At 46.6% G+C, this 17,137-nt stretch overlaps 2 protein-coding genes across 3 annotated transcripts in view; both read left to right on the forward strand.

Moving 5' to 3' along the window:
* Nucleotides 1–8,729, forward strand: part of HCK (HCK proto-oncogene, Src family tyrosine kinase) — a 33,096-nt gene extending 24,367 nt beyond the window's left edge. For both annotated transcript variants that reach the window (XM_066626675.1, XM_066626676.1), the window contains 4 exons: nucleotides 1,300–1,376; nucleotides 3,534–3,687; nucleotides 5,038–5,169; nucleotides 5,493–8,729. In XM_066626675.1, coding sequence (XP_066482772.1) covers nucleotides 1,300–1,376; nucleotides 3,534–3,687; nucleotides 5,038–5,169; nucleotides 5,493–5,695 — 566 coding nt within the window. In that variant the 3' untranslated portion in view covers nucleotides 5,696–8,729. The remainder of the gene's footprint in view (nucleotides 1–1,299; nucleotides 1,377–3,533; nucleotides 3,688–5,037; nucleotides 5,170–5,492) is intronic.
* A 6,274-nt stretch (nucleotides 8,730–15,003) lies between these two features.
* The window catches only part of TM9SF4 (transmembrane 9 superfamily member 4), a 29,534-nt gene continuing 27,400 nt past the window's right edge, over nucleotides 15,004–17,137 (forward strand). The window contains exon 1 of the mRNA XM_066625018.1: nucleotides 15,004–15,045. Coding sequence (XP_066481115.1) covers nucleotides 15,025–15,045 — 21 coding nt within the window. The 5' untranslated portion in view covers nucleotides 15,004–15,024. The remainder of the gene's footprint in view (nucleotides 15,046–17,137) is intronic.

A 17,137-nucleotide genomic window follows, 5' to 3' on the forward strand; every position in this document is an offset into this window, starting at 1 on the left:
TAAATCCTTGGTTGCAGAATTCTTGCATAGGATGGGCTCATCAGATTAGGAGAAGCCACATAAGGTCACCCAGTGCAGGATCACACACATTCTGGCCCCAATGAATCAAGCCACACAGTCCAGGCTGCAGTGCACTGCAGACAAAAAGCATGGGCAAGGACAACCCATGATGCAGGTGCATCTCATGATCGAGGAATGCATCCTGGAATTTTCTGCAGCATCACAAACATGCTGCCATGCAGCTCTGATGCTGCACAGATGTGTGCCAGACCCAAGAGGTGTACCACAGGCTCCTCTTACGTCACGGTGAGGGTGTTCAGTGGCGGTGTGATGTAGGATATCCCAGGTCCAGTTCCTTGTGTTTCCACTCAAAAGGGCTTCACAAAGCAGGGTTGGAAAGACCTCTGTCTGTATTGTAGAACACACTGGGGCCCAGGAAGCACTGATGGATACAGTGTCCAGTCAGGGCTCCCTGTCGCCCAGTGCCTTCTACAATTATGTGGACAGAGGGCTTTCCAGCCCTGCTGTGCAAGGACAGCTTCGTGTGTGTTCATGGGTATCCCTTGGATTGCACCTGGCTGGCACCCCTGAAAATACGGCTGCTTCAAGTGAAGACTTGACACACGTGTACAGTTGGACTAGCTTGGAATTGGGAGCACCACCCCAGTGTAGCCATGGATCAGCCATCCCTGCATCACTTCGATGAGTCCAGCCCAGTATCCTTAGCCACAGGAAGGACCTGTGCAGACAAACACTCTAAGCACAGTAGATGATGGAATTACAGAACAGGGTTTGTTGGTACGGTCTGGGAGATGCTCCACAGTTTCAGAACCTCCGGACAGGGCTTCTGTGCTGCTGGGAAAAGCAAAGGTGGTTTCTCTGACTCTTGAAAAAGAGAGGCAGGGAAGATTTCTGTGGCAAAGAAGATTTCAGCAACCTGGCATTTCTCATCCTTAACCAGCTCTTGTTTGCTCTAGCAAATACATTTGCTGCTCTGGACTTGGGCAACAGAGGGAGAAAGGCAGGGAACTGAAGGGAACTTCAGGTCAGAAGAAGAAGCCACGTGTCTCCACTGGGCACAGGATGACTCTGAGCAGGGAAAAGCTTTGAACATTGAGTTGCAGAGATTAACATCCTTGGCAGTGTCAGGCTTGGAAGCCTGACTGGCCTCAGTGGTATTTCTGTGCCCCAAGGCCACTCATGACTGGCAGGGAAAGAATTGGGACTTCTGGGAAAATCAGTGGCTGCCTCCCCAGTGCTTGCTTGTCATGGCCTAAAATGAATCTTTCCTGTCTCTAGGCAGCTTACTGGATTTCTTGAAAAGCGATGAAGGGCATAAACAGACACTCCCAACACTAATAGACTTCTCTGCCCAGGTGAGTGTGCCTTTGGAATAGGGAGATGGCTGATTTTAGCTTGATTGGGAATAGGCCACCAATTTTTGCCTCCAGGACTAAGCCACTACTCCAGAATGGGATAAGTAATGAATGAGGGCCCAATCCTATCCAATTTTCCAGGGCCAGTGCTGCTGTGCCAATGGGGTATGCACTGCTTCCTGTGTTGGGGAGGCAGTCACAGAGGCCTCTTCAAGGTCTGGGAATATTTGTTCTCTTATCTTGGGGCTGCATTTTGGCTGCACCAGTGCTGGAAAATTGGATAGGATTGGGCCCTTAGTGCCCTGAGCAAGAACAGAATGACATTTACCTTCTCAGATCTATGATCTCATGGAAAATGGAGGCATCTGGCATTGATCTTTACTGCTCAGAGAGATCTGTGGCAGGTGGCTGTAGATGCCAGGAAGGACTTATTGGAACCATTAAGTATGGACAGCCTAGTGCTTGTAAGAAGCTCCCTCTGAAACGCATACCCCAGGACAATGAAGAGGAAAGTCTGGGCTTAGGGTGGAGACAATGGTGCTTAATCTCTAGTGAAGGGTGGGGGAGGGGAGAGGGGGTGTGAGTTGCTGCTTATGGAGGGGCCAGTGAAGAGCCTCCTTATTCCCAGCTCAACAGGGAGGGCAAGGGGGCTGGTTTGAATATGCAAAGCAACCTGTTATGGTGCCTGGGAAGCCAGTGTGAGAGAAACTAGGGTTTACCTGAATGAAGTCTGGGATCATTTCCTTCCTCTGGGTCTTCTCTGTTGGAGTGACTGTTCTCACTGTGTGGCAAAACAGCCAACCCTTTGTGTTCACCAAGGCCTGTGCTCCACCAAAATCAGCAATTCAAAACAGCAGTTTTGTGTGGACTGTGTTACACCTTGTTTGGGTTGGCTGGCTGTTAACCTCTTCACAGCTTTCTTTGGTTGAGCCCCTGTTGTGATATATAGCACTCTCTTCGTGACTGTAAGCTTTCCACCAGGGACTCTCTAGTTCTGATACTGCCTCCGCCACAAACTCACTAATAAGTGATCTTGGACAAACCATTCATCTAGCACAGGGGTGATCAATAGGTGGATCACGATCTACCGGTAGATCGCGAGGCAAAATGAGTAGATTGCGGAGCCCTGTCTCTCCAAACTGTTAATATGTCAGTTTCGTCTAGTGACTAGACGAAACTGACATATTTAGCTAAACTGACACTGAAACTGACACTTTAGCTGCTCTTCAGGCATGCAGCAACAAAACTGACGAAACTGACTAGACTCCATCAGGGGCTCCATACATTAAAGGGGGTGTCTGTCAGACGCTTCCTTCCCCCCGGTAGATTTCCGGGCCTTGCTGGGTTTCAAAGTAGCTCTCGAGCCAAAAAAGTGTGAGCACCCCTGATCTAGCACATCCCCACAAAGGAGGCTCAAAGCAGTTCTTGTTTCAAAGTGTTGTGTGCAAAGCTTACCTGCATTACAAATGTTGTCTTTCTCTTTCTGTTCTGAAGTTGATGAGCTGCAGATGCTTGTACAAAAAGCAGGACTCCAAGCTGATTTGTGCCTAATGTGTGGAAAATGCTTTTGGACTCAGACATGTCCCTGCAGCATAATGCTGAATTATCTTATAGGGCAGTTGTAAACGTTCCAGGTTGTTCTGGTCATTTTCTGTGCCCATTTTGCTTTCTTGATAGATAAAAACTTGTTCTGAACACCTTGCACAGTTGCAAAGGAAATTCTCTTCCAGACAGGTAAATTCTTATGCATGAAGAAGGAAACTTAACTAACAAAGGGCCCAGTCCTATCCAATTTTCCAGCACCGGTGCAGCTGCAATGCAGCCCAGTGGTAAGGGAACAAATGTTCCCATACCTTGAGGAGGCCTCTGTGACTGCCTCCCCAACACAGAAAGCAGTGCATACCCCATTGGCACAGCAGCACCGACACTGAAAAATTGGATAGGATTGGGCCCAAAATCTGCAAATCTTGCGGGTTGCTTTTCCTTCCATTGTACTGAACTTGGAATCAAGATCCTAATTTGAGCCTCTGCCACTAGACCACAGAGGTGATCTCAACATCTCCCAGCTTCATCTCACCTCTCCCAGCCTCCACAAGACATGACCTTTTTGGTCCATTGTCCATTTGTGTCAAGTGTCTTTTTCTCTGCTTACTGCAGATAGCAGAAGGCATGGCTTTCATCGAGCAGAGAAACTACATCCACCGGGACTTGAGAGCTGCCAACATCCTGGTCTCAGCAATCCTGGTGTGCAAGATTGCAGATTTTGGCTTGGCCAGAGTGATTGAGGATAATGAATACACAGCACGGGAAGGTACAAAGAGATGCTCTGAGCACTAATTGCAAATGCAATCCTCATGCTTCAGTCCTCTATTTTACTAGCTCAGGAGATTTTAGGCTCTTAATTCTTAATTAATTAAGATTCTTAATTAATTTTCTTAATTCTTAATTAATTAATTAACTCTTAATTAATGTGTTGCTCTTACACGTTTTGCTGGACACACACACTTGTGTTGCTGAGCAGGATATGGGTGACAGAGGTTGTGACAACACCCTGGTCATAGTCAGATCTCACAGCATAGTAGCATTCAAATTGACAGGATTTCCAAACTTCTGCAGGGTTGCGAGATCATTTAGGATATTCCACCCCCAGAGCAGAATATGGAACCAGATGGTCTCCTGATTTTGCCAATCTAGGAGAGCTTCTTTGGCTGTGACCAGGGTAGAGGAGCGTATAAGGCCCATGCTGTGACATCTGGTTCCTGTTTGCTTCCAGGTACAGTCCAAACTGCTGGCTCTTAGCTTTCAAACCTGAAAGAGTTTGGAGTCTGTTTACCTGAAGAGCCATCTTTCCCAATATGAGAATGCCTGTCGGCCTGCTAGGCTCAGCATCTGAGGCATAGCTCCACATCCCTGTGACATCAAAGGTTCAACTGCCAGGGGCTCATAACAATCGCCAGGGCATCCTGATCTGACTGCTGAACTGCTTACCTGGAGCAGTCCATCTATTCCCCCCTTTCCTGGTGTTTCAGAACTTAGTGAAGACTTTTCACTAAGTTCCTAAGTTTCACTACGTTCCTAAAAGAACAGACTTTTCTGTTCCACCCAAGTGTTCGGTTGGATTGTTCTGTTCTCTCTCTCTCTCTGTCTCTCTTTCTTTTCTGGTTGCTGTTTGACATTTGTTGTGTATGTTAATTCTTTTTGTTTTTTAAAAAAGAAGAATTTTAGTTTGATCGTTGGCTTTATAATTGGGTTTTATTTTGTGTTGAACCTTGTTAGAGAGTCTCTTTAGGTGCTGAGAGTTGGGGGAATGGATGATAAATGGAAATTTTGGATAGAAAATCAAAGGCTTACATGTAGGAAGGATGGAACAAAATGCACAACAAAATGGTTGTTAAGAAGAATCAAACATGAGTTAGCAATATATTTCAGCTACAGAAAGAACCAAGGCCATTTTAATTATTATTAAGTGTGTACAGAACACCCAATTCTATACAAAGAGAAGCTGAAATTGTTATGAGGATGCAAATTAAGCACATGTGCCTGTTTCCATATTTTGCACAATTAGTTCTATTTCACCTACCTCTGATCTATGAAGGAGAATGAATCTTCCTCCATTAGCTCCTTGTAGAGACTCACCTTTTTGTGTTTATCTCCTTGGCAGGTGCTAAGTTTCCCATTAAATGGACTGCACCTGAAGCCATCAACTATGGCTCCTTCACAATAAAATCTGATGTCTGGTCATTTGGGATTCTCCTGACAGAGATAATCACCTATGGGCGGACCCCCTACCCAGGTATGTAGACAGAAAGGTCGCTTATATTATAGTATATTTGTAAATGAAGCAAATCTTCCTTGCTCTCTCTTCTAAAGGCAACCAACATACATGGAGCACTATCCTGGAAGTGCACCGCATAGTGTGGAAGTGCACCACACTTCTGATTCATAGAAGTTGGGTCACACCACAGTCACCCTCTTCCAGTTTCAAACTCTTCTGCTTTCCGAAGGGATTCGCAGTTCATGAGCAAATTAGTCTGGTTTTATTTTGATTTTAAATTCTACAAACTGTTAAATTCTGCAAATTTCTCTCTCTCTTCTCACCTTCTTGTTTACCTTTAGGCATGTCAAACCAGGAAGTGATGCGTGCTCTTGAACGGGGCTATCGGATGCCGCGCACAGAGAATTGCCCGGAGGAGCTCTATGACATCATGCTGCGATGCTGGAAGAACAAGCCAGAGGACCGCCCCACCTTTGAATACAACCAGAGTGTCCTGGAGGACTTCTGCACTGCCACAGAAAGCCAGTACCAACAGCAACCTTAAAAAAGAGGAATGGACAGGACTGTAGAGCAGAATGATGAAGTTTTGCAGCTTGGGCAAAAGTAGCCATTACCAGCCTGTAAGTTTGCCAAGGGGTGCCCAGCCAACCATTGCTGGAGGCAGTGCTTCACTGGACAGTCCAGTCCAACCTAAGCAATGCCTGTGTTCTTAGCTAACAGACTCATCAAACTGCAGTCAGTGGATGCCATTTCAAAGGAACATGGTGTGCATTTACTTGTGTCTCAGGCTTTTGTTGGTTGTTGGAGAGTCTCTGCCCATTATCCCAGAAGTGTGATGAGATTACTATGAGTGCGTGTGCTTGTGAGTTGCCAATTTGACCAGTAAAAACATTTTATCAGTTGGCCAGTCAAATAATGGCCATGTATTTAAAACATTAATTTACCATGCAATCCTATACATGCTTTCTCAGAAATAAACCCCACTCTATTCAATTGGGCTTACCCCCTAGTAAGTGCATTTATGATTGCAGTAAGCATTGTAAGGGTAAGTCATGCTAGTTACAAAATCCAAGGTCAGGAACCTCACTCTTGCCTCAGCTCTAATGAGGCCATGATGGGCTTTACTTTACTTTTCAAAACGTTTGTCACCTATATTCTTGGTTATTTGACTGCAGTCCAATAACAGGTGACCAAGTGGCAGTTTGTGACAAGTGTCTTAAGCAGCAGTTCCCAAACTGTTGGGACCCACTGCTCTCCCACATGCTGCTTTTTCAGCACACGGCTCCTAAAAGTGACTGGTGATGATGTCATTGCCAGCTACTTCTGGGTTTGGAGGCCTGCAATACAGCTTCAAACAGAGGTAAGGAGGCCTGGATGGGCTTTCCCCAGCATGCAGCTTTCATGTGCTGGAGCTCTTCTTGCCGCGCTGAGCCAAGCCTCCTGCCACTGTTTGGAGAGGCGCAGTGTGGACTCCCTGCCAGGGCAGCAGGTAGCCCATGACACCCCAGCAAGTGCCTCAGTACACCCCAGGGTGTCGCTATGCAGTTTGGGAACCGCTTCTTTTAAGTGTGTGTGGACATGTTTAAAAGAGCTGTGAAGAAGCTTCAGAGTCTGGCAGTGCCTGTGCACTTCTGGCTACAAGCAGCGTCCCTTGTTGGAAAACAGTGAGTTTTGCTGGGCCAGGGGCTCCGGTAGTGAAGCTCCACAGTTTTCAGAACCACTGAGATATTGGCATTAAACATTTTTTTCCATTCATTGCTTTGTTTTTCATGTCTCTAGTGGTGGGAAAAGATGGCTGGGTTTTTAAAATAATCAGTTGAATCAATATACAGCAGCTTCACCATTTGAGTTCAAACTAAAGTTGGCATCTTAAAGAAATCAGAAATTTTTGGGGTGGTTAAGTTTCTGCCACCCTAGTTGCAGAGAAGTACTTAGAAGTTTTTTTGTTTAAAGTAGGGCTATATAAATATTAATACTGGTCCAGACTCCCTAAATGCAGATTTGGAACCTGCAGTTTTAACTATGGGTTCCAAACCTGTGGTGGAAGTGAGACCTGAGGTCTTAGACACCACCGGAGATGGTCTCCAGTGGTGTTTGGGAGCCTTTCTGAAACCCCCAGAGTTTGGAGTCCCTATGGGTCGGAACCCACAGATTTCATTACATGCGGATTTCAGTGTGTGTGTGTGGGGGGGGGGGTAATCCAGGAATGGATCTCCGGCAGACACCAAGATCTCCACCTGTATTATAATAATATAATAATAATAATAAATGGGCAGGCAGAATTTGGAGTAGGCTTCAATGCTGGGATACAGCACAGTTTTATGTGGCCAGCTAATGGGACTTGAAGCCACAGCATCTATGCATTATTCTTATTGTTTGTCTCCTATTCACCAGTTTCATGCCATTCTGCTCTCTCTTTGCTATTCCAAAATCTATACTCTTTTCAAATTTATAGAACCAAGACTTCCTGCAAGTCTGGGCCTTCAACTGTTTAGGATTTTTCACTGGTGCCAGAATGGACATTACTGAAAACCACAACAGTTCACAAGAGCAGTACAATGTATTTTCACCACTTTGCTTTATTTATGTATTTGTAGTTCACTTTATGTATCTGACAATCCCAAAGTGGGTAACAAGCAATATATGAATTACAAATATAAAATTGTAAATGTTTATCATAAAAACAATAAGCTAAAAAAACACAAAAGCAGCATAATAACCAACAGTGGATTAAAGCCACTCAGAATAAAAACTAGCCAGTTAACTACCATTGTTTCTAACGTCTACCATTCAGATTGAAAGATGGATATTTCTCATATTTTATGACAATCCAGTCTTATGGGGGCAGGAGAAATTTTAAAAAATTTGTGTTAGTGGAGACCCATTTCAGAAATGACATTGTGAGCTGCTCTTTCTCTCTCTGTTTCTGTCCTCATGCACCCCACTTAACCATCTTGTCCACATTTTATAAGCAAACTGTGTATCCAGACAAACATTTAAGGGTACAGTTATTGTTCTCCAGAATAGAAGGGGTGGGTAGACTTGCACTTTCTGACCATTGTGTCAGCCCCTTTTGTTAGGGTCTTTGGGATATTTAGGGTTGTCGGTTTGCCAAAAATGATTCTGCTGTTTTCCGCCCCCCCCCCCACACACTGGTAGATGGATGATAAAGGTTAATATCAGACCATTCTGGGGCAACCACTGGGCTCTGCCCCCATACCAGATTTGCCCAGTCCCTGCCTATTTTTCAAGAGTTGGCAGCCTTGGGACTATACTAGGCCCCGCCTCAAATCTGAGGTTTTTGGATGCATCCAACCTGGCAACCCTAAATTTGGTACATTATATTGTCCAGAAGCTGTTCCCAAACCAGGGTGAAATGCTCCATCCTTCAGACTTGGGTGGTTTTACATTTTTACTGTGGGTGAAAAGCTGAGGAAATGCTTTCCACTGATAAGCTGAAAAGCACAGCTATGCAAAGGATAAATAAGAATATGATTTGATTAAGGATCTCTATACTGTATATTTTGATGTAAAGAGTCTGCGTGTTTTTATAATAATAAAAACTTTCCTGTGTTAAATCTACCTGTTGAAATTTTTTCTGGGCATGGGCAGTGATCATTCTGGAACTATCAAAATGGAATCAGCTTTGTGTTTAATGCTGCACTTTCAAATTTGAGTGTACACACATCCTAGCTACAGTGTGTTTACCCACTCCACTGTAGTGAATGAGATATGCTCCCAGCTAAATATGAGCATATGAAGCTAAAGCAGATGACTGGTGCATTCAGGTCAGTATTGTCTACTGAGTGACAACAGTTCTTCAAGGTTTCAGATGGAATCTCAGTGCTACCTGGAGATACCAGGGACTGAACCATGCAGAGCACATCCTTGATTGCTGAACTATGGCCCCTCGCCTGTAACTGTGCCTGAGCAGTGCAGCCTCTCAACCAGCCTTGACACCACCATATGGGACACCACTTTTCCATGGGCCTTCAGGCTCCCCAGTTCAGGTCCTTAAGATACTAGCACATCCTCACCACTGCAGCAGAGTGCCAGGAACTCTGAGAAATGAGAATAAGTAGAAGGCAGAGTTTACTGCTGCAAATGGCCACACAGAGACTGCTGTGGCCATTTTATTTTATCTCTGCAAATGGCCACACAGAGACTGCTGTCCACTCCCTTTTAGAATCCTCCCTGCCTCTTTGACCCAAAGTAAGTCCTGGGATAGATTGCTAATCTGTAACCAAACTATGGCATCCCAAATAGTGGTTTCGATCAAGGAATAGCTCCATCACAACCATAAGCGCAAGTCTAGGCATTTTCATACACAATGTGTAAGACGAACAGGCCTTGCTGAGGGAGAGTCAGCATGGCTTCTGTAAGGGTAAGTCTTGCCTCACAAACCTTATAGAATTCTTTGAAAAGGTCAACAGGCATGTGGATGCGGGACAACCCGTGGATATTATATATCTGGACTTTCAGAAGGCGTTTGACACAGTCCCTCACCAAAGGCTACTGAAAAAACTCCACAGTCAGGGAATTAGAGGACAGGTCCTCTCGTGGATTGAGAACTGGTTGGAGGCCAGGAAGCAGAGAGTGGGTGTCAATGGGCAATTTTCACAATGGAGAGAGGTGAAAAGCGGTGTGCCCCAAGGATCTGTCCTGGGACCGGTGCTTTTCAACCTCTTCATCAATGACCTGGAGACAGAGTTGAGCAGTGAAGTGGCTAAGTTTGCAGATGACACCAAACTTTTCCAAGTGGTGAAGACCAGATGTGATTGTGAGGCGCTCCAGAAGGATCTCTCCAGACTGGCAGAATGGGCAGCAAAATGGCAGATGCGCTTCAATGTCAGTAAGTGTAAAGTCATGCACATTGGGGCAAAAAATCAAAACTTTAGATATAGGCTGATGGGTTCTGAGCTGTCTGTGACAGATCAGGAGAGAGATCTTGGGGTGGTGGTGGACAGGTCGATGAAAGTGTCGACCCAATGTGCGGCGGCAGTGAAGAAGGCCAATTCTATGCTTGGGATCATTAGGAAGGGTATTGAGAACAAAACGGCTAGTATTATAATGCCGTTGTACAAATCGATGGTAAGGCCACACCTGGAGTATTGTGTCCAGTTCTGGTCGCCGCATCTCAAAAAAGACATAGTGGAAATGGAAAAGGTGCAAAAGAGAGCGACTAAGATGATTACGGGGCTGGGGCACCTTCCTTATGAGGAAAGGCTACGGCGTTTGGGCCTCTTCAGCCTAGAAAAGAGACGCCTGAGGGGGGACATGATTGAGACATACAAAATTATGCAGGGGATGGACTGAGTGGATAGGGAGATGCTCTTTACACTCTCACATAATACCAGAACCAGGGGACATCCACTAAAATTGAGTGTTGGGCGGGTTAGGACAGACAAAAGAAAATATTTCTTTACTCAGCGTGTGGTCGGTCTGTGGAACTCCTTGCCACAGGATGTGGTGCTGGCGTCTAGCCTAGACGCCTTTAAAAGGGGATTGGACAAGTTTCTGGAGGAAAAATCCATTACGGGGTACAAGCCATGATGTGTATGCGCAACCTCCTGATTTTAGAAATGGGTTATGTCAGAATGCCAGATGCAAGGGAGGGCACCAGGATGAGGTCTCTTGTTATCTGGGGGCATTTGGTGGACCGCTGTGAGATACAAGAAGCTGGACTAGATGGGCCTATGGCCTGATCCTGTGGGGCTGTTCTTATGTTCTTATGTTCTTAATGTGACAAAATCTTTGGGTTGACTATGGAGGCAATATTCAGCTTGTGCTCAATAGAACTGTGTTTGCCCACAAAGATCAGGACAATAGCTTGGGGCTAATACTAGATTCAGCTTTGTTTACAGATGTGCAAATGGCATTCACAGCATGGAACACCTTCCACGAACCACAACTTCCAACAATGCTGCCCCAGCTGGCAGAAGACTATCTTGCCATAGTCATCCATGTCTTTGGCTTGAGTTTCTGCAATCTGCTATGGGTGGGTTGCCTCACAAACATGAATTTTACTTTAGCTGACTCACAATACAGTGGCCAGAACACATCACAGAGATTATATTTAAACAAAACTGACACCGGTTCTTTCTAGACACAAGTAAAAAAATTCTGGTTTTGAGCCATAAAGCTCTACAAGTCTGGGTTGGTCACAGATAAGTAATCTCTAGACCAGTGTTTCTCAAATTGTGGGTCAGGACCCACTAGGTGGGTCGCGAGTCAAGGGTGATCCCCATTCATTTCAATATTTTTAATATTTTAGACTTGATGCTTCCATGGTATGTGGTTGCATTTGGGGAAATGTTACAGACCTGTACTTTTAACAAGCTACTATTCTTTATGAGACAAGGCCATGAAAGCAAGTCATTTATGCTAAAACTAATCATTTATGTAAATGTTCACAAGCTTAATGAACCAAATGTGTATGCTATGTTATGGGTGTTTATAGCTAAACTAGTTTGTATGTTTAAGAAATAGGGAAAAGTGTTTATATGTTTAGCATGCTTATATGTTCAGTACCAGAGCGCATTTTTCTGGTCTCTGTCTACAAATTGCAAGCAGGCTGTAAATTAGTCTCAAGGAATGTCACTTGGCAAACTGCCAAAGCATCAGATAAGGTGAATGCTTCATGAAAAAGGGAGTATGAGGGAGTGAAACAGACTCCCAGCTTCTTCCCTGCTAGGAAAACACATGGGGAAAAGAAGAGATTTTTGCATTTTAAAACATTCAAGCTTCCTTAAACCAGAGAAAAAAGGCTTTTTGGACTTTTCAAACAATGTTCATTTAGGCTTCTCTTTAAATCAAAAAATAGTCATGTATATGCATAATACCAAAGCAATATACCAAAGCATCATAGGAAGTGCCAAAGTTTGCATGCATTCTTCAATATTTTAATAGTTATTGCTTAAAAGTGTAAATTAATGTTAGTAGCAATATATGGTAGTTCAAAGTGAATTTTTGGCTGTTAGAATAGTTTGATCAAAGCATAAAATACACAGAAAGGTGAAAAAGCTATAAAAGGGGCTTAAAGCCACAAGTCTGAAAATGTAACCTTGAAAGGCAGATGCCTGGCAAAAGTTAATTAACAAGGAGACTCTGGAATGTGGTATAAAGTTACTCCTCACAGATAAGACTCTTACCTCCTCTGTAGACTCAAGGTCCTACCTGACACTTTAATTGGAACTAAAGAGTTGCAACTCAGAGACAGATTTAGATAGCAAATAGGGAGGAGCCAGGAAGCAGGATGCCCTTCCAACAATTAATTAGGAAGAGTTATATCTCTCTTGGCACCAAGAAGCGAGAAAACCAAAGGTTATACACAAGTTAGAAGCATTTTAATGAGGAAAACTAGCAGCATTAGATTAAAAGGACTTGGCAAAGACAGCTTATCTGTTGCCAATTAAAATAGAGTTTTCTAAGATACAGACACCTGCAGAAACAGACAGGAACAGATAAGCAGGAACATTCCGGAGAAAGTCCCCTAATTAAGCCAAAACATCATAAGAGCCTCTAAGCTGACAGAAAAAGCTGAATTTAGTTAGAAAGTCTCTTAAAATCCGTTTTACAATAAGAGGTTAGTTTGTCTTGTATTAAATATATGTCACAGTAACAAGTCACATATAGAGAATCACACATGGAATAGAGAGAAGAGCAAAGGGCTTAGTTTAAACAGAGGTTGGCAGAAAGCCCACAGTGATTGATGAGACCAGACAGAAAGGAATGTTAGAAAGATAACACTGGTGCCTCTGTCAGGGTCAGAAATAAGCACAAGACATACCAAAAGCCAGTAAATGAGTAAAGAGTGCCATCTAGTGGTTGTTGGAAACAATGTTTTCTATATGTCTCAATGTATGTTTTCCCCTTTTTTGGAACTTGTAACTGGACCAACCAATCAAATGTTTGTAAAGTTATCTGTGGCCAACCCTGAGAAAGTCCCCATCTCTGATGTCACACACCAGCCAATGAGAAGTGTAAGACTCCTCAAACAAAGGAGCCAGAATCAAATATAAGTGAGAGGCTCACACTGGAAAATCGCTTTCTCTGAGGGCTCTGAGAGTTCCCACATAGCTCTCATTGCTCTCTTCACTTTGGACAGGATTCCCTGAGAAGCCTGTTGCTGGCAATGAAATAAAGCTTGCAGACGATCACTGCTCTTGCCTACTGAGTTTGCTTTTGAACTTTGCTTTGACCTTGCAACATTTAAACAATGATAGTAAATGGAACTTACTCCAAAAGTTTGGGTGATGTTGCAGCCTAGGATTGTTAAAAATTTTCCTGCTTGATGATGTCACTTCTGGTCATGACATCACTTCTGATGGGTCCTGACAGATTCTCATTCTAAAAAGCGGGTCCCAGTGCTAAATGTGTGAGAACCACTGCTCTAGACTACTATGGTCTCTAAAGGAATATGTTCTTCTATAAGAACAAGAGGTAACTATTTGAAAAGCCACACATTATATGCCTATTACCAAGGCTCTGCTGTTTTATTCCTAAAATGGTCTCAAACGCAACACCAGCTCTGGCTACAATACAGCCTCTCAGACTCATTGCCTCTCTTGAAATAACTTTTTCAAAACCACAGTGAAAGAAAGTGAGGAAATATCATGTCCTGCTGGGAATGATTATGTTTAACATGTTCTTAAATGAGCTGGAGTTAGAAATGAGCAGTGAAGTGATCAAGTCTGGGCGCAATCCTATCTACGTCTACCCAGAAATAAAATCCCACTATAATCCATGGGGCTTACTCCCAGGTAAGTGTGGGTAGGATTGCAGACTTTGTCCTTGACACCAAATCACTGAGGACAGAGAACAGACTGTGAAGAGGACCCTTTCTAAAGCAGGCTCCCTGGGATGTCTTCCCACAGGCACTGTGGCCAAACCAACCATGGTGGCAGCTCAACAGAGGCTTGGACTGGAAGGAAAGCCACTAAAATGGGAGAGTCAGGACAGACAAAAGAAAACATTTCTTTACACAAGTCTGTGGAACTCAATGCCACAGGATGTGGAGATGGTATCTCGCCTGGATGCCTTTAAGAGGGAAGTGGACAAATTTCTGGAGGAAACGTCCATCATGGGTTACAAGCCATGATGGGTATGTGCAACGTCCTGGTTCTAGAGGTAGGCTCTCTCTGAATGCCAGGTGCAAGGGAGGGCACCAGGACGCAGGTCTGTTGGGTGCTGAAACATCTGGTGGGTCACTGTGAGATGCAGGAGGCTGGACGGGATGGGCCTTTGGCCTGATGCAGCAGGGTTCTTCGAGCTCCTATGTAAAGCCACCCTGGCTTGGCTCTAGCCCCTGAGCATGTGCAGAGAACACCTCCTGCCAAGGAAGGGCTCAGCCAGTCCAAGGGAGCCCAATTGGTGGGGGTCTGTTTTGGACAGGCAGCAGGAGTGTGGAGGGGCTGGGAAGTGCTGCAGGTGTGGTGGCCTAGCCAGGGGGGAAGCACTGAGGAGCCTCACCGCAGCGTGCAAGGGCCCCTCATCCCGCCTGGAATGGCTCCGGGAGGGGCCTCTTGCACGCTGCGGTGAGGCTCCCTGCAGATCCCAGTACTTTGGCCCCCCTCTGGCTACGCCACCGCACCTTCTCCCCAGAAGGAGTCACTGTGCCAGGAACCAAGATGGCGACCCGGGGTCCACGCTCTCCTGACCCCGCCCCCCGGCGCTCAGCCAGCGTGCGTCGTGACGTATACGTGGGAAGCGAGGAGGGCACTCAAGCGGCTGTACGGGAGCCGGGAAGGCCCCTTCCAGGGAGCGTCGCCTCACTTTCCCGGCCGGGGCCTGTTGCCGTCTCCATGGAGACCGTCCGCCTCAGCCAACCGCGAGCCACTTCCGCCGACGTCGACGCCGACACGTGGATCCAAGATGGCGGCGCCAGGGGTGCTGGTGAGTGAGCGGCGGGGACGGCCCCCGATGTGCCCCGTCCTCGCCTCGGGGCGGTTGCTCGGCCCCCGGGCTGAGCCGTAGCGCCCGAGGGAACCCCGAGGCCGGGCCGGCCCTGCCGCAGTGGAGGCCGCGCCTGAGGGGCCGCGGGGGCACAGCCGCAGCCCGGGGCGAGAGGCGGGGCGGCCGCGTCTGCGGGGGGTCTGAGCCGAGGCTCTCCCCGCCCCGAGAGGAGGGAGCCTGCCCGGGTGGGAGTAGGAGCCGCGCCGAGGACGGGGACGCTCTACTCAGGCAGGGCCAGCGCTCCTCTGGGCGGCTCCCCTCAGGGCCGGCGGCTCGGCCCCATCAAGTGAGGGGGGCTCTCCAGGCGGTGGCATAGCTGGAGGAGGCAGAGCAGTCAGGTGGCAGCGAGGCGGGCAAGCGGCCCCTCCCTTTGCTCCCCGGCTGGGAATGGCTCCGAAGGGAGGGGCCGCTTGCCCGTCTCGCTGCCACCTGAGTGTGCCGCCCCCCTCCAGCTGCGCCACTGTCTCCAGGCAGCCCACCAGGCTCCCTACTCAGCCCCTTCCAGGGCTCCCTTTTATTCCCTGCTGTCCCACACAGCATAGCGTGAGCCCCACTGGACCGGGTCAGAAGCCCATCCAGTCCACCCCATCCAGGCTCCCTACTCAGCCCGTCCCAGAGCTCCCTTTCATTCCCTGCTGCCCCACACAGCATAGCACGAGCCCCACTGGACCAGGTCAGAGGCCTATCCAGTCACAGTGGCCCAACAAGTGGCAAGGAGTTCCCGAGACTCATTACATAGGAACACCAGAGGAGCCCCGCTGGCTCAGGTCAAAGGCCCCTCCAGTCCAGCCTCCTGGAACTCACAGCGGCTCACAGTTTCTCAGGCCAAAGGCCCATCCGGTCAGAACGTAAGAAGAGCCCTGCTGGATCAGGCCCAGGGACCATCTAGTCCAGCTTCCTGTATCTCACAGTGGCCCACCAAATGCCCCAGGGAGCACGCAGGACAACAGACACAATCTGCGTCCCGGTGCCCTCCCCTGCATCTGGCAATCAGAGGCAGCCTGCCTCTAAAAACAAGAACTTGGACATACATGCTATGACTTGTAACCTGTAATGGACTTTTCCTCCAGAAATTTGTCTAATCTGCTTTTAAAGGCATCTAGGCCAGATGCTGTCACCACATCCTGTGGCAAGGAGTTTCACAGACTAACTAGATGCTGTGTAAAGAAATATTTTGTTTTCTCTGTCCTAACTTTCCCAACACTCAACGTTAGTGGATGTCCCCTGGTCCTGGTGTTGTGTGAGAGGGAAAAGGGCATTTCTCTATCCCTTCCCTGCATAGTTTTACGCATCGTGAATATCTACATGCAATTGTTGGGCAAGGTGTTGCCTGTAAGGGCAGGTTTATATTTGGGAGGGTGGGAACAGGGCAACCTAATATTGCTCCCCAGTGTTCAGGGGCTGGTCTTCTCAAATGAATGTTTCCTCTGAATGTTGTGCCACTTGAACCCGTTTCTGGGAAGCTAGGACCTTGCTTAGCAGGCCCTTTTAATGTCCAGATTAGACTACTCTGTCATGCTGTCTGTGTTGGACTGCTTTTGAAGACTGGTAATTCCAGAGTGCAGTGGCCGGACTAATTGATTTCCATCACTTTACACATGCCATGCCCACATGGATGGTTGAAACTAGTTCCCTGTGACTTTCAAAGAGAAAGTGCTGATTTTGACCTCTAAAACCCCTCTAGAGCCTGATGTTGGTATATCTGAAGGTCATCAGTGGAGGCCCTGCTTCAAATTCTAAGTCTGGCAGAGGCTCGGATTTTTTATTTCTTGCTCCCTTTCTCTTGGTTATGAAACTCTTTCCAGAGAGCTGACCCTTTTCCAACAGTGACAAACAAAAAATACCTTTTACCAGAAAGCTTTTGCAGGGTATAGGCTTCCATGCTTCCTTTATTTACTTTGTGTTTTGTGGTTTTTGGTTCAGTGGTTTTTAAACTTTGAGGGAGCTTTACTCCCTCAGTAAGGGCCCAATCCTATCCAATTTTCTATTGCTGGTGCAGCCGTGCCAGTGTGGTATGCACTGCATCCTGTGG

This window comes from Tiliqua scincoides, chromosome 4 (assembly GCF_035046505.1).
Source record: "Tiliqua scincoides isolate rTilSci1 chromosome 4, rTilSci1.hap2, whole genome shotgun sequence".
NCBI lineage: Eukaryota > Metazoa > Chordata > Lepidosauria > Squamata > Scincidae > Tiliqua > Tiliqua scincoides.